The following is a 25,363-nucleotide window of genomic DNA, read 5'->3' on the forward strand; positions in this document are numbered from 1 at the left end:
TCATGTGCATCATTGCCTATAAAATAGAAAATATAGAAGTATGAGACGAAAAATGAGTATAAATACAAGCTCTAATATTTTCTCTCTGCATCCTATGGATGACCTCTGTGTTTTTTGCACATGCTGGTCTCTTTTCCTGGAATTCCCTTCCCTTGTCTTTTGCTATGAACTTGCACTTAGTCTTCAAGACCCAGTCTGCACACCTGAGATTCCACCACAGATGCTTCCTACCCCCGTGGTACCCCCGGGGGACTCTCTACTGGCCGCTGTCTTTACACCTGCTGTGCTATGTTGAGGCATTTGGAGGTCTCTGTCCCCTGGGGGCTCAGGAACATGTTGAGGACAGCACCTAGCATAGGACCTGGCTCCTGGTAGGTTTGCAATAAATGTTTCTTAGAGGATAAAGAGGTGGTCAAACTAACAAACAGTAGGGCACAGGGTGGGGGTGGGATGGGGGTAGTGGTGGGGAGGAGGTTCAGGAGGGTACACATTAGAAAGTGTTGAGCCTCCAGTGGCTGGTCTGGGGGAAGCCAGGGGTCCAGGTCAGCTGGGGTGGAGAAGGACACTGGCTTGGCCGTTCCACACTGCATACAGGCTGCGCTTCTGTGTCAGTGGCAAATGCCCAGAGACCCGGCTGTCCGAGGGCTCGGAGACTTTTTAAAATTGTCTGGAGAGCTGCACTTCCATTTGGGCTGCAGAGAAAACTCCAGCCGCCCTGCGTGGGGATGTAGGGGTTGGTCCCTGTGCAAGATCCCTCCCTTTGTTTCTGACTGTCTGGAATGCCAGTCCTGGCCAGGAACCCTGAGGCCACTGGGACTCCTCAAAGCATACTGCAGATTGGGACACTGGGGTGCTAGCAGGGGAGACCTTCCCCGGGCCTGAGGGTGATAAACAGGGCTTGGCCTGTCTCTGGTCGCTCTCACCTGTCCTGGTGGGGCTATCACTCAAGGGACTCCCCAGGGAGAGCCGCCATGGCAGCAATGGAAGCAAGAGCAGCATGGGGGGTAAGCCAGGTCCAGCCTCCCCTTCCCTGGTCTGTGGGAGGAACCTGCAGAGGTAGCCCAGAACTCCCACCGGGGCTTGTCCACCTGCACACCTCGGGGGCAGAGGCACAGCCCTCCAGCCAGGAGCACGGCCATGCCAAGAGCTGCCTTTCGACTTCGGGCAGAACGCAGCTCTGCCCCACTGTCTGGCGATGTCTGCAGACATCTGTAGTCGTTGCAGCTACGAGTGGAGGGTGTTACTGGCTATTGGCATCCAGGAAGCTTGGATGCCACTAAACATCCTGCAAGGCATGGGACGACCTCCGCAACAGAGATTTTTCGGGCTCACAATGTCATCAGGGCCCAGGCTGAGAAACACCACCCCAAGCCCTCATCCCTCCACGTTCCCTTGGGTTATCCCACTGCCCGCCTGGCATGCCCTGCTCTGCCAAGTCAGCCTGTTAAACCCTCTCACAGCTGAGAACATGTCACCCCTTTTCCACAGCTGCCATCCTCTAGCTGTGTGAGGTTAGGCAAGTGGTTTGAACTCTCTGAGTCAGAGTTTCCGCCTTGCTATAAATGAATGAATGAATGAATGAATGAATGAATGAATGAATGAATGAATGAATAAATAAATAAATAAATAAATAAAGTCCCTCCAGCACGGTCAGCCACAGTGAGGAGGAGACACAGGGATGCCCAGGGAAGGCCTAGCTCTGTGCTTGGCTCCTGGGAGCTCTCAGTTGGCAGAGCTGCTGCCGTTATATTTTCTGCTTCCACCGTCCCCTGGACCCCTGCGAGTTGTCTGTGACTCCTCAGACTCCTGTACCCACAACATACTCTGCAATGACGTGGGCTGACCCCCGCGAACCGTGTGTCTGGACAAAGCAGGGGCCACATCTTCATGGCTCACTGGATTGTCCAGGGCCTGGCGTGGAGGGGTGGGAGCTCACTCGGTGTGTGCTGGCCCCTGGGCAGTAACAAACACAGAGAGCCCCGTGGGTTATGCAGAGTTCGGACTGTAATCAGGCCGAGGGTGTGCGTGGGATTCCCCTGAGCCTATGACTCTGTGGCTTCTGCTCCAGGCCATGGGGAGGCAAATTTTTCCTACCGACTCGTAGGCTTCCCACGATGGCCCCACAGGGCTTTTCTCCGCTCTTCTTATTTACAAATTTTCAAACCTATAGAAAAATTACAAGAATAGTACAATGTGGGTGCCTGGGCGGCTCAGTCGGTTAAGTGTCTGCCTTTGGCTCAGGTCATGATCCCAGGATGGGGTCCCACACATTGGGCTCCCTGCTCAGTGGGGAGCCTGCTTCTCCCTCTCTCTCTGCCCCTCCTCCCACTCGTGTTCTCTCTCTCTCTCACACACACAAAAATAAATAAAATCTTGAAAAAAAAAAAGGATAGTACAATCCACATGCATATACCCTTCACTTGGACTCACCACCTTTGCTTTTTCTCTTTCTGTGCGCGTGCACACACACACACACACACACACACACACACACACACACACACACACAAGCATTTAGACAGGACATTCCACCTCTAAAGACTTCCCCGGGCAGCCTCTAAGAACAAGAACATTCTCCTAGACAACCACCATACAATGACCAGACTCACAAACCTTCACATTGATAAATCCCTTAGCTTGTGTATGGTCCTTTTTTAGGTTTCCCCAGTTGTTCCAAGAGCGGTTTGTTGTGTTGTTGTTGTTTTCTAATATAGCTTTTTGTTCTGATCCAGGAGCCAATCGTAAATCAGGTGAAGCGTTGCGTGTACTTGTCATGTCTTTCTAACCCAGCTCCCCTTCTTTGACATCTGAGATACCTACATTTTTTAAAAAAGACTCCAGGCCAGCTGTCTTGCAGACGGTCCCTCAGTTTGGGTGTGTCCGCTGCTTCCACCTGACTGAATTCAGGGCAAGTGTTTTTGGCAGGAAGAGCGCAGGTGGGATGCTCTGACCTTTTCAGAGCAGCCCACCAGGGGGAGTAAACAAGATGGCCGGTTTCCTACCATGGGTGACCTTATTTTTGATCCCACAAATTGTCACAGGGGAGGGGACTTTGCGGAGAGGCCTGCATCCTCTCCCTGACCCACAGGCTGGCCGCACTGGAGAGCTCCCCATGGGTGTGGCTCTAAGGGAATGAAGGGGATGGTGCGTGGCTGGAACTGCTTCCCAGGGTCCCAAACCCTGCTCCCAGCCCTGTGGTTCTGGGGAGGGCAGGGGGCTCCCTCTCCAGGGCCCAACCTTCTGCAGACTTTTCAAGAGCACCAGAGGAGAATGTCATCACCCAGCATCATAGAAGTCACCCCTAATTACATTCATTACTCCACAATTTACAAGGGATTTTCCCATTCACTTCCAGTTGCAAATGAGAGCCACCGTTTCCTCCAGCAATTGCCATCCAGCCCTCCTAATCATCCTGAGAGGCGGGTACTACTCTGTTGCGCCATGGTGTGGATGGGAGGATGGGGTCACAAAGCGGTTAAGCGGCTTGCCCAAGTTCACCCAGCTAGGAGGTGGCCACACTGGCACTCAAGCCCTGGCCCCTTTAAACCTCTGGGCCAAGGCGCTAAGCATCAGGCTGCTGTTCTCCTTGGAGATCACAGCAGACTGGAGCGGTAAGCAGGGCATGTACCCATTTGCAAATGGAGGAAATAAGGCCCAGAGAAGTAGTGCGTACCAGCAACGTGACGGCACTAGGACCAACCTCAAGAACTTGTGAGTCCTGGCCTAGTGCCCTTGCCACAGCCCTGGTTGTGGGAGCCAGGCCAAAGATGCCAAGGGTGCAGATGGCAGTGACTCCCCGCACAGCTCCCTCTGCATGGCCACCATGCCTGGAGCAGGGAGACCCTGCCACAAAGCAGGATGATCTGAATCACCCCTGGCCCAAACCACACCACCGCCGCCGCCCCCACCTCCAGCCTTGCCAGCCCCTGTCCCTGCCACACCCCGCCTCTCCAGCTGGGAAGGGAACCATCCCAACTCATCATCCCTACCTGTCATTCCCACTTGTGAAGTCACACACATTTTAGGAGGAAGTGGCTAGCTCCTCTGGCAAACCCCTTCCTGGCCCGATAGACCTGAGCAGCCAGTTTCTTCCACCCTGGTGTCAAAGGACAAGCCCAGAATTCCAGCCTGCTGGTGGACAGAGGAAGTACCACGTCAGGATGGGGAGGTGGCCTAGAATCATCTGGTTGGGGGGGGCGGTGCAGGTGAGACAAGAAAAGCCAGAGGGCAGAGAAGGAAAGGTCTACCTCCCACCTGCTCTGCAAATCCTAGATCAGTTCTCCTGCTCCACGAAGCCCACCCTGATCACTGCAGTGCTCACCAAGCTCTCCCCAACTACGTGGTAGAGTTCTTGATTCTGCTTTAAACACCAGGGCAAGTCACTTGTGCCCCTTCCTGTATAGTACAAACTAGGGGGGCAATCTTTGTGAGGCTATTTGGGCCGAACACTGAGCTGCGTATGCAATAGGTACTCTGGACGCACTTTAATTACTGAATAAATTGGAAGAGTTCATTCATTCATTCAAAAAGTCATTAATGAGCAACTACCTTGAGTTAGGCTCTTTTCTAGGGGCCCTTGCCCTGGGGGCTGACATTCTGGTATAAGAAGATAGACCACAAAGGAGCAGATCACATGAAGCCAGAGCTGGGAAGAAAGATGGATGGATGAATGCTTGAAGTGGAGACTGGGAATAGGAAAAGTGGACAAAGGGTCCAGGCGAGAGAGCTCCCATTTTCCCGCCCCAGCTCCGGCCCTGCATCACACATCACGATGGGAGGATGGGAGGATAGACACTCTGCAGGGGGCCAGCCTCTTCGGAGGTAGGGCAGTCTGCTGGCCAGGCCTTACTTTGGTAGCTGCAGAGAAAATATTCTGGGAGGAGACATTTTTTTCTAGGTTTCTGGGAGCAGTGGCCCTTTTTCCCCCAGAGGCACCAGAAATTAAGCTATTGACCATCGGGGGATGGGGAGGACTGGGAGTTCAGTCCACCATGAAGACCAACGGCAGCCAATGAAGGGAACAGCTGCCCTGGGGCATTCAGGAAAGTGCAGCAGCATCCAAATGCTGCTGAGGGGGCCATGCCCCCAGGTCACGGGCGAGGTGGGACTGGAGCCAGCAGAAGAATCTTCTCTATTTTATTTTATTTATTTACTTGAGAGAGAGAGAGAGAACATGAGCAGGGGGAGGGGCAGAGGCAGAGGGAGAAGCAGGCTCCTCACTAAGCAGGGAGCGTGACGTGGGGCTCCATCCCAGGACCCCAGGATCATGACCTGAGCTGAAGACAGATGCTTAACCAACTGAGCCACCCAAGTGCTCCCAAATTTTCTTTCTTTCTCTATCTTCCTGCCTCCCTTTCTCCCTTCCTGCCTCCCTGCCTCGTTCCCTCTCTCCAAGCCCCCAGCCCCCCTTGCCCAATGTGACCTTCCCACTCCCAGCCCCCTCTCATCCACTTTCCATGTCCTTTTCCTGCATGGCACTTGTCAGCCTCGCACATATCATGTACTTTCCTATCGTGCTTGCTTTTGTCACCCCTCCCCAACAATTTCCATGGAGACAAGGATTTACCTCCCAGCACCTAGAACAGCACCTGGGACACAGTTGCTCAAATATTATTCTCCATTTCCTTCATCCTTCTTGCTCTGCATGCACGTGGTGCTGTGGGCAGGGGAGAGAGTTAGACATAAGACACATTCCTCTCTTAAAGGAGCTCGCGGCCCCCTGGGAAACAGATGACTCCAGAGGCCTCTGTGCTCCCACCAACTTCATCTCTAGACTTCAGTCCCAGTCCTTGCCTCCTGCCCTCCACTCTCTCTTGGCTGTGCGCTTAGATGTCTCTCTCTGCAACAGTGGGTACAGGTACCTGAAACCAAACCTTCCTTCTGCCATGCTCAGAGGGGGCAAGCAGCAAGGTGTAGTGAGATAGGACAGCCCTGAGTTTGAATCTCAACTCAGTTTCATCTGTAGGATGGAGCTCCATCATCCACTTTGCAAGGGTTCCATTGAGAATTAGGACATGTCTAAAAGGTTTGGCCACGGCAAGCACATAATAAACGGCCCCTCTTGCTGGTATCACTCCTGTGTGTCTGGCTGTGTCTTGAAGCCGGCTGCTTCTCCTGCTAAGGGAATGGTGCCCATGAGGGTGCCGTGGGGCCACATTTGAGTTCCTAGTACCCTGATCAGGAGCTCAGCCTCAGGTGTTCTGCATGGCATTCCTGCCTTTTACAAATCTGGGTTTCAAACTGGCAGTGGTTTTCCATAATCCAGTATTAGCAGGGGTGCACAGGTGCCACACAGCTCATGAGACACACGCTTTGTTTGGGGGACCTTTGGCAATGTGTACCAAAGCAATTCAGCCTCTGGGAACTCACTGAAACCCATACAAAGACCTATATACCTGGATGTTCATGACAGTGTTATTTATTACAACAAACCCAAAGCAATCTCATTGCCTAACACTAGGGGGCTAGCTAGCTAAAGCCTGGTATATCCTGCCATTAAAAACGGTGTAGAAGAACAATATGGGAAGATAGTTACAAGGTAAGTGGATAAAGCAGCTGTAAATCAGTATTACAGTATGAATCTCTCCTTACCTCTTTCTCTTTCTCATGTTAGTGTTGCCTCTAGGTGGAGGATTACAGGGGGTTTTCTGGTTTCCTCTTTGTGCATTCTGTATTTTCCAAAATCTCTACAGTATACTTGTGCTACATTTTTTAAAGAAAAATGAGAAATTCAAATTTATTTTGATAAAATATGGACTAAGCAATAGATTTAACTTAAATTCTATGGTTTCCTCACGTCAAGATCATGCATATTGACCAACAGATAATTCCTGATCAAGCTCAATGAACTGTGAAAAACTTAACTGTTCTGATAATCATATATATATATAATTTTTCTTAATACCCTATTTTCAGGAATCATTTTGGATTTACAGAGAATTTGCAAAGATAGTACAGAGTTCCCCGGCACCCAGTGTCCCCTGCTAACATCTCACATAAGCCCTGTACATTTGTCACAACCACGAAAAGCCCATGGGTACAACGCTATTAACTAAACTTCTGACTTTATACGGATTTCACCAGTTTTTCTACTAACACCCTCTCTCTGTTCCAGGATACAGATTGTATGAGCAGTCACACCTCTCCAGGCTTCTTTGGTCTGTGACAGTTCTTAGACTTTCCCTGGTTTTTCAGTACCCTATCTGAATTTTGTGATCAGAAGAAAAGGATGGTGGTTGTGGTGATGCTGTTGATGATGAAAAGCGCCGTCTAGGAATTCCTCCGTTCCTCTCTCGGTAGGAGGCAGACAATCTGGCTGTTTGTGTCTCGGTCCGGAACAAAAGAGGACGGACATGCTCCCCGGTACCCAGGGGATCCGCAGAGGTTGGGGCGCCTCGATCCCCGCCCACTTGCCTGCTCGGCCCCTGCTCCCGGCGCTGGGCCCCCAGACCAGGAAGCTTGGGGGGCGCGGGTGGAGGCGAGCCCCGAGCCCGCAGGTCCCGTCGTCTCGCCGGTTGGGTGAGCGCGCGGGCGGCACCTGGGTCAGCTGTTCCGCCACCCGACGCGGCCGCCCCGCCCCTGCCCTGGTCTTATAAGCCTCTCCCGTCTGCGAGCGTCGGTCCGAACTGCCCGCTGCCCTCCTCGGCCAGGCGCCCCCCCACACACACACAGCATGGTCTGGAACACCAATCTCCGCTGGCGGCTGCCGGTCATCTGCCTGCTCCTGCAGGTGGCCCTGGTGGTCCTCTTTGGCGTGTTTGTACGCTATGACTCCGATGCTGACCCCCACTGGCTGGACACTAAGGAGCAAGAGAACTCCACCAGCGACATGGAGAACGAATTCTACTACCGCTACCCGAGTAAGTCCGGCCACCCCGCAGGCCCGCCAGAGGCGTTCCCCGCAGGTCCCCCGCCACCCGGCAGAGAGCCCAGCCTCGCTGCACCTGCGCAGCCTGCTGCTCGGGAACAGGGGGCGGGAGGAGGGCGGGGGCTGGAGGAGGAGAAGCTGCTCACAGCCCCCTGGCCCTCCCTACCCGGGCACCCGCCAGTCGCTGGAGAGCACGCTTGAGAAAGGGCCACAAGCGCACCAACTCCTTTTCCCTGCGTTAAAGAAATAGGGAAAACTCACCAGGGGGAGCTCACTCCAGGTGCCATCAGAAGCCTCCAGCCTCCCTGTCAGAGAGCCCTACTTGTCCTCCGAAGACCGACCCGAGTCCCATCTCAGTCACGGACCAGGGGGTGACCCTGGCTCCCTTGTCCAGCTGTGTCCACACTCTCCACATAAGGGGGTAGGTCCCATGTCAAGGGGTGCTGGATGGATGGCTCCTTGCCCTGCCAGCCCTGCTGCGGGGAGAGGTGTGTGGGACCGTAGCACCTACCCTCTTCTGGCTTGGAGAAGAAGAACATACATCCTGAATTCTCTGGTATTTGTGGTGCTGTCCTTAAGAGCACGGCCTTGGAGTCGCCAGACCTCACTTTTCTCATGCTTCTGCCATTGACCAGGTAGGTGGCCTTAGGCCCGTGTCAACCTCGCTGAGAGTCTAGGTCCACATCTGCCTTATGCGTCTGGGATGAGGCTGGTGTGAGACAGTGCCCGTCGAGCTCTGGCACGGGGCTGGCCATGGAGCCCTCACTTCCTAAGGAAGCAATCACTGGAAGAGCACTGAGCACAGATGCCCTAGGACTCAGGAGTTGGAAAAACTGGCCCAAGGTCACTGAGGTCGGCCCAACCTCCAGATACTCAGCCCAGGGCTCTTTCCATACCCGTGTGCTTTCTGACTGCCCACACGATCCACCAGCAGCCAATGACAATCATTCCAACTTGGTGGTGCTCACATGGTCATGGACTGTTGGTCTCGGCAGGGACCCTAAAGCTCATTGGCAATAGCCGCCTACGCGGCTGGCGTTACCTCCATGGCTTGAATACCCTCAGGAGTAACATTTCACTTAGCTCCAAATAAATAACTGCAAAAATACAGGATGATGGCCTGAATGAACAAACGCAAGGGTGAGGGGCCTGTCAACTCAGTGGGAGCCAGCCATATTAAATGGCTGCCAAAAAGCTAACGTAATCACAGGCTACATTAATAGAAATATGGTGTCTTGAAGAAGGGAGGTGATGGAAGGGTGGGTGTACCCTGGGCTGTTTGAGACCACAGCCTCTACTGGGCTCCACTCGGGGTTGTGTTTTAAGAGATCTTGACAGTGTGGCCTTAGAATTTAGACTCCAAATCTGTCCTTCACTGTCCACCTTTACTCTCCTTGGACTGACCCGGCAAATGGAGAGGCAGGCCAGCTTGAGATCCTCCTTTGCCTGTTCTACTCCTTCAATGGCCTTTTGCTCATCTCTTGGCCATAAAGCCAGTGTCTCAGCAAAGCACGGGAGGCAAGGTCTCCCATGGGCATTCATAGGTCCTTGATGAGTCCAGGCGGTGGAAAGTCTCGAAGCCCTAAAATAAGAGCTAAAAAACCTTCCCAATGCGGGGTGCGGTCCTCGCATCTCCCCAGCTCCTATCCCCACTCTATCCACACCCACCTTCCATACTCCACCTTCATTTATCCACACAACAATCACTTACCTATGGGGTGGCCATATAATTTATCAACTAGTAGCACTTCTGACAGTGAGGAGGAGGGGGAGTTGTGCTAGTAGTAATTTGCCAGGACGCACACGTAAACCACGACTCCTCCAAGAGACCAAGACTTATGGCCACTCTGTATAAACAATCCTGGGTCTCTGACCCCAAAGGGCTCCCAGACTCATTGAGAGCACCCCAATACCCTGTCCTCAACGGTGTCAGGTTCTCTGGGCAGAAGAGATGAGACAGCTTCCTGGATGGTAGTGGGACAGTGAGGAGGGGGGAAGCCAGGCAGACATGCGGGGAGCACGTGAGTTGTACAGAGTGGCCCAAGAGTAGGGTTTGTGAAAGGGATAGGAGGGAGGTTGCTAAGGGGGATGAGACAGCCCCAGCCATCAAGGAGGGCTTGAGTTTCTCCTGCCATTTCCCCCGTGGGTGCTGGGAAGCTCTTGGTCATCATGCAGGAAGTGACAGAGGAGAGGAGTATAGGGAGAGACTCTTGGCCTCGGGATTCCTTAGCAAGTAGTGGCAACAATGCAGGCTAGCAGATGTGCATTCTCTCCTTTGACACCCCCACCACCCAGGAGGAAGGCAGTGTTGGGGATCCCATTTTACAGAAAAGGAGACTAAGGCCAGAGAGGGGGAATGACCAGGAAACAAGAGAGCCAGCGTAGGAGCCCTACACTCCTCTCCTTCACTCTCCTTCCTCCAGGCTCACCTTTCCCCTTCCTCCTGCCAGACCCTCTTCTGGTCTACCTGGTCGTGGTGGTTATGGTTAGGACTTAGAGGGCACGTGGCCTCCTGGCACAGGTGGGACTCCAGTGTGGCAATTCCCAGGGGCCTGGGATGAGGGCACGCCCTTGTGGTACATTCTGGGGTTCTTGGCTCTAGGCTGTCAACACAACACCTATGCGGGCCTCATTCCCTCCCCGGGGAATTAGTGGAGCCTGCTGGGCATCTCTGGTTTCCAGAAGAGTCTAGCTCCAGCTGGCGCAGACTGGACCTCAGGGAGGAGGGCCTCAGGACTGCTTCCCAGGCGCGGGCCTCTCGGCAGGCAGCAGGCACAGAGCCAGCTAGCGACCTGCCCTGACAGTGCCCTCAGAGGCCTGTGCTCCAAAGCTTCCTCACAGGCTGGCGCTCTGGGGCCTAAGTGGCTGTTGGCAGTGGCGGGGGGAGGCTGGCTTGAGGAGGAGCCATCAGAGTCTGGGCTCCTGAAACTTCCTGCAAAGACTGAAGGAGGCGCAGGACACATTTCTAGGAGATGACCCAGGGCAGAGGATGCCATAGTTTCAACACCAGAAAGACTGTATCATGAAGCCACAGCAGCCAGGCTTGCTCTGAAGTCCTGGGACCTGCACCTCAGACTCAGCTCCATTTAATAAAAGACAAGCTTTCCCACAAGTCTCAGAGGGCAGCGTAAGCTGGACTCTGGAATTAAACAGATCTGGGTCCATCACTAAATGGAGTGAGCCTTGGTATGCTCATCTGTGAAGCGGAAATGTGATTTAAGGCCCTGGATCTCCCAGGAGAACTGAAGATGGCCGGTGACTGCTGTGGCCCAGCTGGGGGCATGAAGTGAGGGGACAGTGAAGGCTGGTAACAAGCGTCCTCAGGGGGGAGTGAGTGCTCTGGCGCCGAAGGTACATGAATGGAGGCACAGCATCTCTCTAGAGATACGGCCAAGGAGTGTCTCCCTGAATGTTAGTTTCAACCATGTTAGCATGTAAATGCCTTTGCGCTCTCCCCACTTACGAGTGTTTTCTGCAGGCTCTGTCAGCCAGGGCATTTCTTTCCATCTTGTGGTGCCGGAAGTGGGCCTTAGAGATGTGCCCAACACTCGTCATAGTCAGTGACACAGGCAGGGACCCCAACACAGCCCACCTGCTTTCCCGGGCCTCTGCGCCATTGCCAGGACATTGGTGAGGGGGTGGTTCTGTGGTCGGCTCTAAGGTGTGGGAGAGGTGGGCACAGAGCCTTGGGGAAGTGAGGGCCTGGCCAGGAGGCCTCAAGGGAAAATTTGGGCTGGGCTGGGCTGGCCTGCAGAGAATAGGAAGGGAGAGGCACTAGCCTGCACCAGGCAGGGCTCAACGCTTTCTGTGCCGGTGCAGCAGAGGGGAGGAGGCTGCCGTCGTCCAGCGGCAGGGGCAACTCTGTCCTCAGATTTCAGATATTTCAGAGCCAAGGCCAGCTTCACTGGAGACCCATCCTGGAGGCGAGGGAGAGTGGGAGCTAGGAAGGGGGTGGAGAAGGGGAGAGTGGGAACCGCTGTGTACCGGTGCCCCCTTGTGGCACCTCTCGTGGCTGCAAGCCAGCATGCCAGTTGTGCCCCATGGGGGTGGGGGGTGGTCTCCGGGTAGAGAGGACTGCTGTGTCACCCCAAGCTGGCCAAAGAGGGGGGGAGGGGAGGTGTCTCACCAACTTCCACTGATCTACAGCAAGTTGCCAACTCAGTGCAAAACAAGGACAGCCTTGAAAGAGGAAAAAAAGAGAAATAGTAGCTAATATGATTGATCAATTTGCTAAAGAGCCAGGCCTCTACCCAGGGCTGGATGAAGTCATTAAATGTGCACCACAGAGCTCTGGGGTGAGCACTACCCAAGCACGTGCACTCACCCCATTTTACAGAAGAAGAACCTGCAGCTCTGAGAGATGATGTTCTTCCCGAAGGTCACACAATTGGGAACTTCAAACCATTACTTGTAAAAGCATTTTAGGTAGCACCAAACTGTATAAAACATAAATTAATCAGCTGGTAGATTGGGGTTCTAAATTAGGACCAGTTTGGGAGATAAACAGGAAGGGAGCAAGAGAATGAACGGGGAGGTGCCCAAGGAGAGGGAAGCTGGCATCTGTGTGCCCAAGGTGGGGGCAGAAGAAAAAGACACCCCCCAGAGAGGGGCAAAGAGAGAGGTAAGGACAGCTGGGGAGTTAGGGGAGTCAAAGAGGACAGAGAACTGGTGAGAAGGGGCAGGCAGGGACAGTGGGCTGAGAAGGGAAGGGCCTCAGGCAGCCCTGAAATTGCACCTATCCCGAAGGAAGACCCCCCACTGTACCCACCCTCCGTCCCTGCCCACATGGTTCTTCTCTGCCACCAAACAGCTGAAAGGCCCCCACCCTCTGTGACGCTGCCTCTTCCCGGGAGTTCCTCCCACCCCCTGCCAGCGCCTTCCCTGTCCAGCCTGCTAGCTTCAAAGGCAAGCCAGTTCTCAGCTGCTGTCTCCCCCTCACTGTGCCCACATTCTGACTCACAGCTCCATCTGCGGGGCTGCCCCCCCATCTCAGATACCCGCTTCACCCCTCATAGCCAGGCTCCGTTCCTCCCATCTGCCCTGCCCACCTCATGACTCCCCCACCCCACTGTGGTCCTCTCAACTCCAAGGCCAGCACCAGACCCAGCCCCTCCCTCCCACTCCACCAGCTCCCAACTCCCAGTGTCTATCAGCAGCCCTGCCCTCCTGCCAGCTCCCCTCCCTGCTGCTGGAACTGTAGTCTGAAAGTGTCACCTCCCTCTTTCACACCTCTCCTCCAGTCTGCCACCCATCCGTTCTTCCCAAGAATAACCATGATGCCACGTATGGTGCCTCACACGCATTAGCTCGGATCCCCCCACAACAGTTGGAAACGTGATAAACCATGAAACGCGATAATACACGAAATCAGCTGCACACATCGTGAAACCTACACCAAGCTGCTGTTTGTTCGTGCAAATTTGCACAGGTCTCCAGACAGCAGCTCAGAGCACCACGCTGGGGGGAGACCCACGGCTCTCTTGCATCAGCTGGCATGCCCCCCACCCTCACCCTGCACTGTGCCAGTGCCTCCTCCAGGTGGCCGCTAGCCAAGGGGGCTGTGGCCTGGGCCCCAGGGAGACCTGGGGGGGGGGGGCGGCAGATGCAGCAGCTGGGGACAGGCAAGGTTAGGGCCGCTGCAGCATCAGCACTGCTGCCTCCCCTTGGGTGCTGGGGAACAACGGAGGGAAGGAAAAAGGCCCAGCCTCGTCTTCTGGGGGGTTTCCAGTCTAGCGGGCTGGGCAACACACCTAACTGCAGACTGTAATAAGAACTAGAAAGGAAGGAAGAGGGGGCTGGGAGGGAGAGAACCGCCTTTAAACCGGAGGGTCAGGAAGGCCTCTGTGATGAGGTGACGTTTTGTTGAGATCTGCAGGAAAGGAGGTTGTTGGCCTCTGTTCTGCGGGAAGAGCACCCCAGGCAGGGGGAGGCCACAGGCAGAGACCCCGAGTAGGGCTGAGGAACACACCACGCCAGTGCGGCCGGTGCATGGGGTGGGGGGCGGCAGGAATGAGGAAAGAACAATGAGGCAGGTAGATGGGCCCTGCAGGTTACCCCCCCCTTTTTTTTTTACTTTTTACTTGGGAAGAATTGCAAATTTACAAAAAGTTGCTAAAACAGAAATAGCATAAAGAGCACTATATACTCTGTAACTCCAATTAGCGACCTGCTCCTTCTCTCTTTCTCCGCACGTAGACACAGAAACGCACACACACTTGTTTCCTCTGAACCATCTGAGGGTCCGTTACACATGCCATGGCCCTGATGTCACCTTCATGACTCTAGGATGTGTCCTGAGAACAGTATTCTCTTCCATAACCAGACTAATCAAGTTCATCAATCTACATTGTGTGATACCTTAATATACGGTTCCTAATTTCTTCAACCCTATTTTCTGATTATTTTCTACTTTTGTCAGTAACAACCTTTACAGCTCTCCTTGCGCTCCCCCTGCCGAATCCAGGACCCAGTGCAGAGTTAAGGAGTGAATGTGGTCGGCGCGTCTCCTTAGTCTCTCTTAACCTGGAGCACCTCTGCAGCCTTTGCCTTTTTCGAAACTGACCTTTTTCAAGACTACAGCCTCAGTGCTGTCCTCCTTTCTAAGGGCACGTTACTCGTTTTCTGTTTGTCTGACGCTTCATTGTGAGTAGACTGGGATCATGCCTGCTGGGCTAAAATACCATCCAGGTGGATAAGTCTCCTTCAGATGATCACATCTGAAGGCCCGTGATGGTCTATGTGTCCCTCAGGGTGAGGTTAATTTTGACCACCCAGTTGAGAAGTCGTCCTGTTTCTCCGCTTCATAATTATCAGGTTGTTTTTTTCAATCCCTTGCGACTCACAGTCTATAGGGAGACTCTTGAAGACAATGCAAATGTTCTGCTCTTCATCAAAATTTCCCCCCGGATTTAGCATCCACTGATGGAATCTTTACTGTGAAAATCACGATTTTCCAACCTCGGCACTCATTCCACATTTAACTGTCTGGCTCTCAGCATTCTGTTACAAGCAAGAGCCCTTCCCGCGTTCTCGTTTATTTATTTCCTATTCCGAGTTCTTATTTTGCAATGGTTTTAATTCATTACAGTACGTAATTATTTTGGTGCTCAAACCATCCCAGATTTGGCCAGTGCGAACCCTTCAATCTGGCTCCTGTGTCCTGCAACACCTGTGGATCCTCTTAGAGCCTTATATTCTGGTAACTCTCTTTGCTTCCCAAAGCTCTTGTCTTCTATTATTTTCTGGGACTCTAGAATCAGGCAATGTTAGCACTGGGAGGACAGTTACGGTCATTCTAATCCATCCTTTGGTTTTATGGAGTAAACTGGCTCTGAGAGGGGAAGTGGCTTGTCAAGGTCACACACCAAGAGCTGGTAGAAGAGTTGATTCCAAATGCAGAATTAGCCTATGCCTAAGTAACAATAAATAATAATAAAGCAACAATACTGACACTTGTCCATTTTGAGCACCTACTATGGGACAGACACTGCTAGATGGTTTACCTACACACCCACATTTAATCTCTGCAGGCTTTGTGAGTAAGCATTATAGAAGGCGCTGAGACCAAGGATGTTACCTGGCTTTCCAGAGTCATCTGCCCAGCAGATGGAGGAACTGGGGTCCAAATTCGGGTCTCGGTGATGCAAGAAAGTGTACCTGCTGGGGGTGGAGGTGGGATGTGATGTTCTTGGGTGGGGCGGTGACTGACTCATGTGCTTGGCCCGTGGAGGGACTCAGGCCCGGATGAGACTAACTTCTCTGTACTAAAGAAATGGAGGTGAGGGAGCAAGGGTGCAGAAAGTATGGGTTCTAGACCCTAGATTCTAGGTATGAGCCACAGCCTGGCTCCAATTTCAAATGCCCAGCCTGCCCACCTCTGCCCTGGGAGGGGGTGGAGAGCAGAAGCTGTCATCTCCCGAGGGGGCGCTCAGGCGTGTCTTGGCATTAGAACGAGGTCTAAAGCGGAGGCTCACCTCAGTCCCTCCAGCCCAGCCCCCTCCAGAGGTTCTTAAGACAAGATGGGGGTAGTGGCTGTTCTACCGTCAGCAAAACCATTCATTACTGCACCTAGTCCCAGGATCCAGCTGCAGAGATGGGAGGAGGGGGCTCAGGAGGCTACCTGAGGGCCCAGTGGCCCGGAAGACACCAGGCCCTGTGCCTGGCAGGAGGCCCTGGCCCAGCCACAGGGCTAGAGCGGGCCAGGCCACCGAGACCCCGGGCTGCGCTCTCCCCGCAGGCTTCCAGGATGTGCACGTGATGATCTTCGTGGGCTTCGGCTTCCTCATGACTTTCCTGCAGCGCTACGGTTACAGCTCTGTGGGCTTCAACTTCCTGCTGGCGGCCTTCGGCATCCAGTGGGCGCTGCTCATGCAGGGCTGGTTCCACTCCTACTACCAAGGCTACATTCACGTGGGCGTGGAAAAGTGAGTGCGGGGCGGGCCCAGCGGCGAGTGGGGGCGGGTCCTGGGCGGGTCCTGGAGGGCGGGGGCGGGGCCCCGAGGGCGAGGGGCAGGTATGCAATGACCACTCATTAGCCTGCTTGGAAGACCAAGTCCACAGAAAGAGTTTAGAGGCAAATTGCCATCAAACCACGTCACATAGAGGGCATCAACCGGGGATCATAGGCCAGGTGTCTGAAATTTAAAACATATGCCAAATAATTGCAAGATATTAATTCACTCAAGCCAGTCACTGAAGCCATGACTTAAGAGAAACTGGAAAAATAGTTGACTAGATAGAAAATGCGTTGGAATCAATAAGTCAGTCTTTCGCACATAAAATCGTTGTCACACATATCACCATGCAGTTCAAAATACACAAGAAAGTCTCACTCCCAAAGCTGTAGACCCAAAGTATGAAAACACCTGTGATATATTTAATTGGCCACCCCTGCAAAAGAGCTATGGCTAGATGAAAAAACTAAAGTATAAAACTTTTTAAAATCTTCAAAGGTAATTATCATAAACTTTGTGAGTTGGCAGGGTTTTGGTGAACTGGTTATTTGGCAAGTTGGTCACTTGACAAATTAGTTTTTGGCAAATTGGCTTTCAGGGAATTGATTTTCAGCACCTGAGCTGGAGCCGATTCTGGCACTCAGGGCTGGATGATCGTGTTGTCCCCAGACCCTCCTCCTGGCTTCTGTCCTGTCCCTGCTGACGAGTCCTCCAGGTCCCAGCTGTCACTGCAGGGCGATGCCCTGTACAGGCTGTGCCTGAGCCTCCGTGGGCCCCCCGGAGATGTGATATGCAAACCTCCATCTCCCGGGAGCTGATGGCCCAGGGTGTGGGCTTTTCTGCTCTCCCTCTCACTCCTTCCCCATGGTCACCTCTGTCAGATGGGTCATCTGGCTACGGTTATGGGAACATGAGCAAATAACTTGGCCTCTCTAAGCCTCCCTGTTCCATCCCTATGATGTGGCTAGTAGTAGCACTTGTCCCCTCGGGTTTGGGTGTGGTATAGGAGGGAATATGCAGTACCTAGCAGGTATTTCAGTGCCTGGCACTTAGTGACTGCTATGATTCCTTCAGCAAGGCCCTGTGTGAGGCCCTGGGGACATAGCAGTGAACAAGGCTCCTAGGGAAGCAAAGGTTCCAATGAACATCCTCATCTTGAGAGGGACCCTGACAGAACAGCCCCCATTCCACACCCTGGTCCTACAGTCAGCTGGCTTCTTACTCCCCTCCTGATTCTCACACACACACCTGACCATGGCGCAGGGGCACTTCCTCTAGATGTGAATGGCTTGAGGAAGTAGTCTCTACTGTCCCTATATCCACACCCCGCCACCATTAACAACTCTCATGACTCTGCCTTGGAATCCAGGACAGCTTTGCTGCCGGATGAGCACAGGAAGGCCTGGGTTAGGCAGGCATGTGGCTGGAACCAGGGTCTCCTTTGGCTGCACGACATCCACCTGGCTGTCTGCCTCTCCATCAGCCCTCTACTGGCTGGCCAGGCTTTCAGGGTCCCTATTTAAGAAGAACTTAGGTGTTCCTCAGCCTCTCTTCTCTCTTTTGGCCTTCCTGCCATCTTCTACCAGCCCCCAGCTCCCTACCTCCTGCAGGAAGGCCTCTCTTTCTTCCCTGGACACAAATCCTCTCTCCCGGGTAAGGTGAAGAGGAAGTCATGAGAGCTCAAACCCAAGCGGGGCCCTGGTAGCCAGCAAGAGAGGCATGTGCAGAGTGAGAGATAAGGGTCTGGAGGCAGAGACCACATCTGCATGGAGGAATCCAGGAAGGCTTCCTGAAAGAGGAAGCAGTCAGGGGAGGTTCTGGAAGGGCAGGTAGAGGATGGAGGGCAGAGCAAGTCCCCAAATATGGGGCATGTTCCACAACAGCAGCCAGACGACTTGGGTGCCTTGAACAAGAGCTGTCTGCAAGGAGGGGACGCTGGGATGGGAGCCACAGAGGAAGGGTCTAGCATCTGGTACCTGCCATTGCTGTGCTGGCCCTTTCACGTGTTATTTCTTTTCATTCCTAGAGTAGCTTTAAGATGTTATGTACTCATGTCCACACCATGAAACTGAGGTTCAGAAAGGTTAAGCTGCGAGGCCAAACTCACAGATGACCAACATCCAGATTCAAACCTGGGGCTTGGAGTGCCACTTTTCGCTGTTTCCTCAGGCCCTCCCCTGACCTGTCTCCCCACAGCCTCATCAATGCGGACTTCTGCGTGGGCTCTGTCTGTGTGGCCTTCGGGGCAGTTCTGGGCAAAGTCAGCCCTGTCCAGCTACTCATCATGACTCTCTTCCAAGTGACCCTCTTTTCGGTGAATGAGTACATCCTCCTCAGCCTGCTAGAGGTGAGCAGGGCTTGGAGTGGGGGTAGAGGTAGAGGAGGGCACTTCGGGTGACAGCAGGGAAGGAGAGAAAGGAGGGCTGGGGAGGCATGCCAGCTGGATTCAATGCAACCTTGGCCAGTCACTTAACCTTCTGAACCTCAGTTTCCTCATCTCTAAAGGGAGAGTAATGACATTTATTGGGCAGGGATGGTGGTCTACCTAGCAAATCAGTCCAGCACCTGGCCAGAGCAGGGGTTCCTCATATGGTGGTTTTCTCCTTCCTTTCTCTTTCTTGCATATCGAATGGAAAGAGTGGGTGTTCCTGCACACACTCTTGCACACGCACACCTCATTCCCAGGTTGCTCTGCCAAGAAAAGGACCCAGTGTATTGAGGGGGCACATCTGTAAGGAAGGATCCTAGGGGAATGGCTATGGTAGACATGTACAGCTGCATAGGCTGTGCCTTGCACAACTCCAGAGATGACATTCACATGGGCTATGGCAGGAATGACACTCCTTGCAGTTGGCCGATTCAATGGCCCAAGTAAGGGGCACCTTAGACCTCTGACTCTAGCTCAGATACCTCTTTGGTACCTTTGCAGGGGTGAAGGTCATTCAGGGACTTCATCCACTTTTTAGCCCCCAACTCCTCTACATTTGGACTCTGCCTGGAACACTCCTGCCTCCCACAAGGGGTAGAGGTTTTTTTTGTTTTTGTTTTGTTTTTTCTTTTAGGTCACACTACATTCGGTCATTCATTTTGTCATTTTCTTCAGCCACCAGATTAGCCCAAGCCACCATTTCTCTTCCTCCTAACTCATCTCCTTATCTTCATCCTTGCCCCACTCACTGCCTCAGGCCAATCTCCACCAGCAGCCATGGAAACCTGCTAATAATGTGTGTAAAACCATCCCCCTGATTAAAACCCTCCAGTGGTTTTTAAATTTTCACTTCAAGTAAAATCCAAATTTGTTATAAAACCCCACATGTTCTGCTCCAGCCTTTCTCTCCAAGCTTATAACCTACTCTCTCCCCATCTTTCCGTGCTTTGGCCACACCCTGCTGTCTACTCCTCAACACATCAAGCTTGGTCCCACCTCAGGGCCTTTGCACTTGCTAGTCCCTTTGTCTGGAATGCTTATCCCTCAGTCATTTTCATTACTGAGGTCTCAGCTGGAATACCACCTCTTCAGAGAGGCCCTCCCAGATTCTCCCCAACCCCACAGTGTTGCCCTCTATCTTACTGCTCCCCCCACCCCTAGTCATTATCTCTCACATTGACTTGGTTTATGGTCTCCTTACATTTCTCCTTCTCTGATAAACCTGATGTGTCTGCACCCATCTCTATCCCCAGTACCCAGTTCAATGCCTAATCAGTGCTCAACAAATATTTGTCGAGTAAATGCATTTTGGAGTCTGACTGCACGTTGGGCAATGCTCCAGGCACTGCCATACAGAGGTGCGCAGGCCTCTTGCTTAGACCCCAAGGAGCTCACAATCTAGAGAGGGAACCAGGAAGTAAACAGACAGTAACCATGCAGTATCATGAGGAGTGGGGTCAAGAGCTCGGTGGCCTAAAGGGACCAGCAGGACAGGTCAGGGAGGCTTCCTGGAGGAAGAGATGTCAAAGCTAGAAGTCAAGTAGGAAATAACCAGGAGAAGGAGTGAGGCAGAGGGAACAGTGAGTGCATAGGCCTTGAGGGAGGCCTACAATGAGAGGTCTCCGGTGACTCCACCTAGGTGGAAGAGGGTGTGCTGGGGTGGGGGGTGGGGTTAAAGGGTAATGGAGGGGAGCATGGATCATCAAGACTCCAGGAGATGGCATTAAGTAGTCTCAACTTTTGTCATGAGGGCAGTGGGGAGCCTTGGAGGATTTTAGACAGGGGAGTGGCACAGTCAGACACATGGAATGGAAACGCGGCTTTGGCTGTGGTGAGGGGAACAGCTGGAAGCGAGGAGCCCAGTTAGGAGGCTGTCCTTGTTGCCCTGGTGAGAGATAATGGGACTGGGACTGATCTAGTACAAGGATAAGGTGATATAAAGGAGATGAGTACAATGGGCTTGGGAATTGGCTGGGGTGGGAAGTGTGGAGAAGAAAGAAGGTAGTGGGGCCAATGGCGTGATTTGAAATAGCCTGAGAATGTAGTATCTTGGGTGGGAGTTAAGAGGCCCTCAAAAATACTCCCAACCTGCTACAGAAATTCTTGAATTTCATGACAGCCTTTGGGCCTGTCTCTGTACCAAGTCAAAATACAACAATCACTGCTGACATTTAAAGAGCACTTACCCTTCGCCGGAGCCTGCTCTGAATGCTTCACATGGCTTATCTCATTCATCCTCATCTCTGAGATAGGCGCAATTATTAACCCCACTTTACAGAAGAGACAGTTGAGGCTCAGAGGTTAAGGGGCTCAGCCCAGTTCCCAAAGCTCACAGAGGCACCGGCCAGGCTGGGAACCAGGAAGCCCAGCTCTGTCAACAAAGAACTAGCCCTGTGACCTTGGACAGCACACCTCTCTGGCTGGAATTCCCCGTCTACAGTGAAGGAGCAAGTCTGTGATTCTGACTGAAATTTCCCCCGAGATTGGTTCTGAGGGGGGAGGAAGAGGAAGCTGAAGAGAGGGGAGGTGGGGGCACGGGGAGGAAGGCTAAGTCAACCAAGCGCCTGTGGGGGTGCCAGGCGCTTGCCAGGCGCTGTACGCGAGTTGTCTAGTGTCACCCTCGAGACAGCCCTGTTAAGTAAGGCACCCTGGTCTCCCCCGCTTTGTGAAGGAGGAACTTGAGGCACAGAGTGGGGTAGGGAAGAAAGGGACAGAAGAGGAAGAAACCAATCTGCCTGCTCTGACTGTGGGAAACAGGGGAGAGGAGGGTGGGGGTGGGGTGGGAGGTCAGCTGTGAGGTTGTCAGGCAAGGAGTGTGGCAGGATGCCGGGGAGATGAGGAGTGGCAGTTTAGACGGAGTGGTGTTGGGCCAGGAGTGGCTGTGGAGGGAGAAATGTGGAGAGGGGAGGCCCAGAGGGAAGGGAAGGGCTCCCAAGAATTAAGATACGGTAGAAGCTAGTGGGTTATAAACTAGGTAGGGGGTGGCCCTGGGTTCTAGCTCTGCTTCACGTCTTCCCTTTTGTGTGACTGAGCAAGGTCCTCTCCAAGCCCGGGTTTCCCCATCTGGGCACAACCCCATCTGCTGGGTGAGGATGCCCTGGCATTTTGCTGACAGGCTCACAGCTTGTGCTCTGGGATCCCCTCTTTCTCACCTTCCCAACTGATTGGTCTGTGGGGGCCCTGGGTTCCATCCTGCAGCTTGTGGAATCAGCGACAGATGGAGCTGTGTGTGTGTGTGTGTGTGTGTGTGTGTGTGTGTGTGTTTCACAGGGGTGGGGAAGGAAAGTGCTAATAGATGGGAGGGAGAGAAGGTATCAGAGCCTGACAGATCCCTATACCCCAGGTGAAGGACGCAGGGGGCTCTATGACCATCCACACATTTGGCGCCTACTTTGGGCTCACAGTGACCTGGATCCTTTACCGACCCAGCCTACATCAGAGCAAGGAGAGGCAGAGCGCTGTCTACCACTCGGACCTCTTTGCCATGATTGGTGAGACCTGCTATAATGACTGAGGGCCACCGTGGTGGGTGAAGATGGCCATGATGGATACGGGCCATCATGATGACTCAGGGCTGCCATGATGGGTGAGGGCCTCTATGATGGGTGAGGACCACCATGAGGAGTGAGAACCACCATAATGGGTGAAGGTCTCCAAGAGGAATTTAGGCCGCCATAATTACATCTGATCCCCATGTGGTCTGGTGGATGGCAGGCAGTTTCCTTTGGGGAAAAGGCAGAGGGGGGTTGCCTGTAAACACCTCCAGCATCCCACATGTTTGTCCCTTTTTCCCATGGGGATGGAAGAAGTTGGTCACTCATCCTGTATTCCCTAGGAAGTCCCAAGGCAAATGAAGTGTAACCAGAAACTGGTCAGTCCATCCCCTGGGCTAGGCAAGGTGTGAATTCCTACTTCCTGTGTCCATTCATTTCAGAGAATACACATCAACCACCCACTCTGGTATCCTAAAACCCAGCCCTGCCTTCAAGGAGCTCCTCACAGTGTGGTGGAAGAGATGGCAATGTTACCAGATAATCTAACCAGAGTAGGGGGAAAGATTCTCCCCCGTGGTGCTATGGGAGCAAGGTGGGAGGCATTTAGCCCAGTTATGGGGCTGGGGTAGACTTCTTGGAGCACAGTGGAAGGCTAAGTGGAAGTTAGGTAGTAAGTAAGGCAGGAAGGATGTTCTGGGAAGAGCCCCTGACATGAGTAAAGCTGCAGGGGTGGGAAACTGCTGGGGCGTGTGAGTCATATGATATCTCTGGAACTAAAGGACAGGATGTCTGCCTAAGCTCTGTAGGGCCCATCTAACACCTCTTCTCTCGGGCCCACCGGTCCTGTCTGATCTGGCCAGGCACCCTCTTCCTGTGGATGTACTGGCCCAGCTTCAACTCAGCTGTGTCCAACCATGGAGACGCCCAGCACCGAGCTGCCATCAACACCTACTGCTCCTTGGCAGCCTGCGTGCTCACCTCGGTGGCACTATCCAGCGCCTTGCACAAGAAGGGCAAGCTGGACATGGTGAGCAGCCGGAGGCGGGGGGAAGGGGGAGAGCTGGGGAACCCTAGGGTGAGGTGTGACTATGACTGCCTGTGCCCGGTGGGCAATGATCACCATGCCCTGCCAACGACTCTGTGAAGCAGGCAGCATCAGGATTATCGCATCCATCCTACAGATGAAAAAACTGAGTCTTGGGGAGAAATGATTTGTTCAGATTCCACAGCTGGTTTTCATCAGAGCCCAGAAGCAGATTCCCAGATTCTGTTACACTGGCTGCTCTGCATGAGTGGCTCGTCTTCCTCATTCTCCTCCTCCCAGCCTGGGGTGCTTACAGCTTTTCTGGGCTCTGTACCCCATCAGAACCCTGCCCCAGTAAGGTTGCCAGGGGCACTTCCCCTCTGCCAGGCTTCTGATCCTCCAAACACTGGCCCTCAGCTTTCCAAAAGCTGCCTCCACCTGCCCGGTCCCACACACTCAGACAGGGAACCCCTTTGGTGCCTGTCCACTCCCCTGGGGAGGTTTGTGTGGAGGTTACGGTTTCACAGCGTCCTTCCTCTCACACCATTGGGACACTCTGTCCTGTCGTTAGTGGGGAGGGGCCAAACCCCATAGGTGTTGGTCGATTTTTCTATAAAAAGAAGACCGCCTCTCTATTTCCTACTCTGATACTAGCTTCTTGACACGGGCGTATGTGTGCTAGGACAGCGCCAGGAGCCCCTGGGTTCACTGGACACTCACCACACGGAGAGGTAGGGACGCACGCATCAGGGGGAAGAGAATCAGACACTGACGCGGCCACGCCTGTGTGCGCCCAACACCCCCAGGCTGACCAGGACACAGAACAGGATCAAGGTCAGGGGCTCTGGCTCCACACAGACCCGGATCAAGATACCTTCCTGCCTCTTGCTCACTGTGTGGTCTCCCTGCACCTCAATTTCCTCCTCTGCAAACATCCAAAAATAACTGTCCTTACCTCCTGGGTTTGCTGTGGAGATGGACTGAAGTCCTCCCTGCAGCGGGCAGCACCGTACCGGGTGCAGGTCGGCCCTCAGAGCTGGTCTGCTCGTGCTGTCGCGGGCCCACAGACGCCGGCATGGGTGTTTGCGCATGCGTCGGGCCCCACAGGTGCCTGACGTCAGCAGACGTGCGTGTAGCGCCCATGAGACATGCGCACTGGCGCACGCAGAGCTACAGGGAACGTGCAGACCTGCCAAGAGGGCTCACCCGGCCCGACACAAGTATGCCGATTTGTGCCGGCGGACAGTGGCCAGCCTGGTGGCCCGGGTGTGGGTGCCCATGTGCAGAGAGCGCGGGAGTGGAGCCCGGGTTGGGGCCCTCTGCGGTCTGCGGGCTTACGAGATGCCCTGGGAGTCATCTCTGCCTCCCAGCGCCAGCAGCCCCCACGCACGGCGTCCTGATGCGGACTCTGGGAGAGGACTGAGCTCCGGCCCGCCCCGCCCGCCCTACCCAGGTGCACATCCAGAACGCCACGCTCGCAGGAGGGGTGGCCGTGGGAACGGCCGCTGAAATGATGCTCATGCCTTACGGCTCCCTCATCGTTGGCTTCATCTGTGGCATTGTCTCCACCCTGGGTTTTGTGTACCTGACGGTGAGGACCCCAGGCCAGGGACTGAGGGCTGGAGAATCCGGGGGGTCTCTGTGTTCCTGACAGGAGGGGGGTCCCTAGGGAAGGGGCTGGGGGCTGGAGGATCCTGGGTTTCCGTGTATTTGGGGCCTCCAAAATTCTGGCCTCCCCACGCCCCTGCCACAGCTCAGGGCCTGAGTAACACCCGTGCCCCCTATCCAGCCATTCCTGGAGGCCCGGCTGCGGATCCAGGACACATGTGGCATTCACAACCTGCATGGCATGCCCGGCATCATCGGCGCCATCGTGGGTGCTGTGACGGCGTCCTGCGCCAATGCTGATGTGTATGGAGTAAAAGGGTAAGTATGGAGGAGGGGTTGGGGAGCTGAAATCCCTCCTTCCTTCTCCATTCCTTCTTCCTACTATTCCTCTGGGGTCCAGCATACCGTCTCTATCCCTAGCCTTCCCCAATCTGAACCACTGTCCATGGGCCTCTCTCCTCAACCTCTGTCCTTCCTCAAGAGCTCAGA

The 25,363-nt window shown here is 53.8% G+C and overlaps 1 protein-coding gene and 1 long non-coding RNA gene across 5 annotated transcripts in view; one reads left to right on the plus strand and one right to left on the minus strand.

Moving 5' to 3' along the window:
* Positions 1 to 8,784, minus strand: LOC123802389 (uncharacterized). 2 transcript variants are annotated; one of them, XR_006782517.2, is made up of 3 exons: positions 8,129 to 8,784; positions 5,567 to 5,656; positions 1 to 2,164 (listed from the first exon to the last, which is right to left on the minus strand). It is a non-coding gene; the product is annotated as an uncharacterized LOC123802389 (long non-coding RNA). The 2 variants fall into 2 exon arrangements; XR_015722100.1 differs by lacking the exon at positions 8,129 to 8,784 and adding an exon at positions 6,592 to 7,627.
* RHCG (Rh family C glycoprotein) overlaps positions 7,608 to 25,363 on the plus strand; it is a 22,116-nt gene continuing 4,360 nt past the window's right edge. For 2 of the 3 annotated variants that reach the window (XM_087856646.1, XM_087856647.1), the window contains exons 1-7: positions 7,608 to 7,859; positions 16,104 to 16,290; positions 18,490 to 18,667; positions 22,092 to 22,239; positions 23,103 to 23,269; positions 24,720 to 24,857; positions 25,056 to 25,192. In XM_087856646.1, the coding sequence (XP_087712772.1) occupies positions 7,673 to 7,859; positions 16,104 to 16,290; positions 18,490 to 18,667; positions 22,092 to 22,239; positions 23,103 to 23,269; positions 24,720 to 24,857; positions 25,056 to 25,192 (1,142 nt within the window). In that variant the 5' untranslated portion in view covers positions 7,608 to 7,672. The remainder of the gene's footprint in view (positions 7,860 to 16,103; positions 16,291 to 18,489; positions 18,668 to 22,091; positions 22,240 to 23,102; positions 23,270 to 24,719; positions 24,858 to 25,055; positions 25,193 to 25,363) is intronic. The other variant, XM_045813037.2, reaches the window with a different exon arrangement.

This window comes from Ursus americanus, chromosome 28, assembly GCF_024610735.1.
Source record: "Ursus americanus isolate L20-20 chromosome 28, mUrsAme1.1.p, whole genome shotgun sequence".
Lineage (NCBI taxonomy): Eukaryota > Metazoa > Chordata > Mammalia > Carnivora > Ursidae > Ursus > Ursus americanus.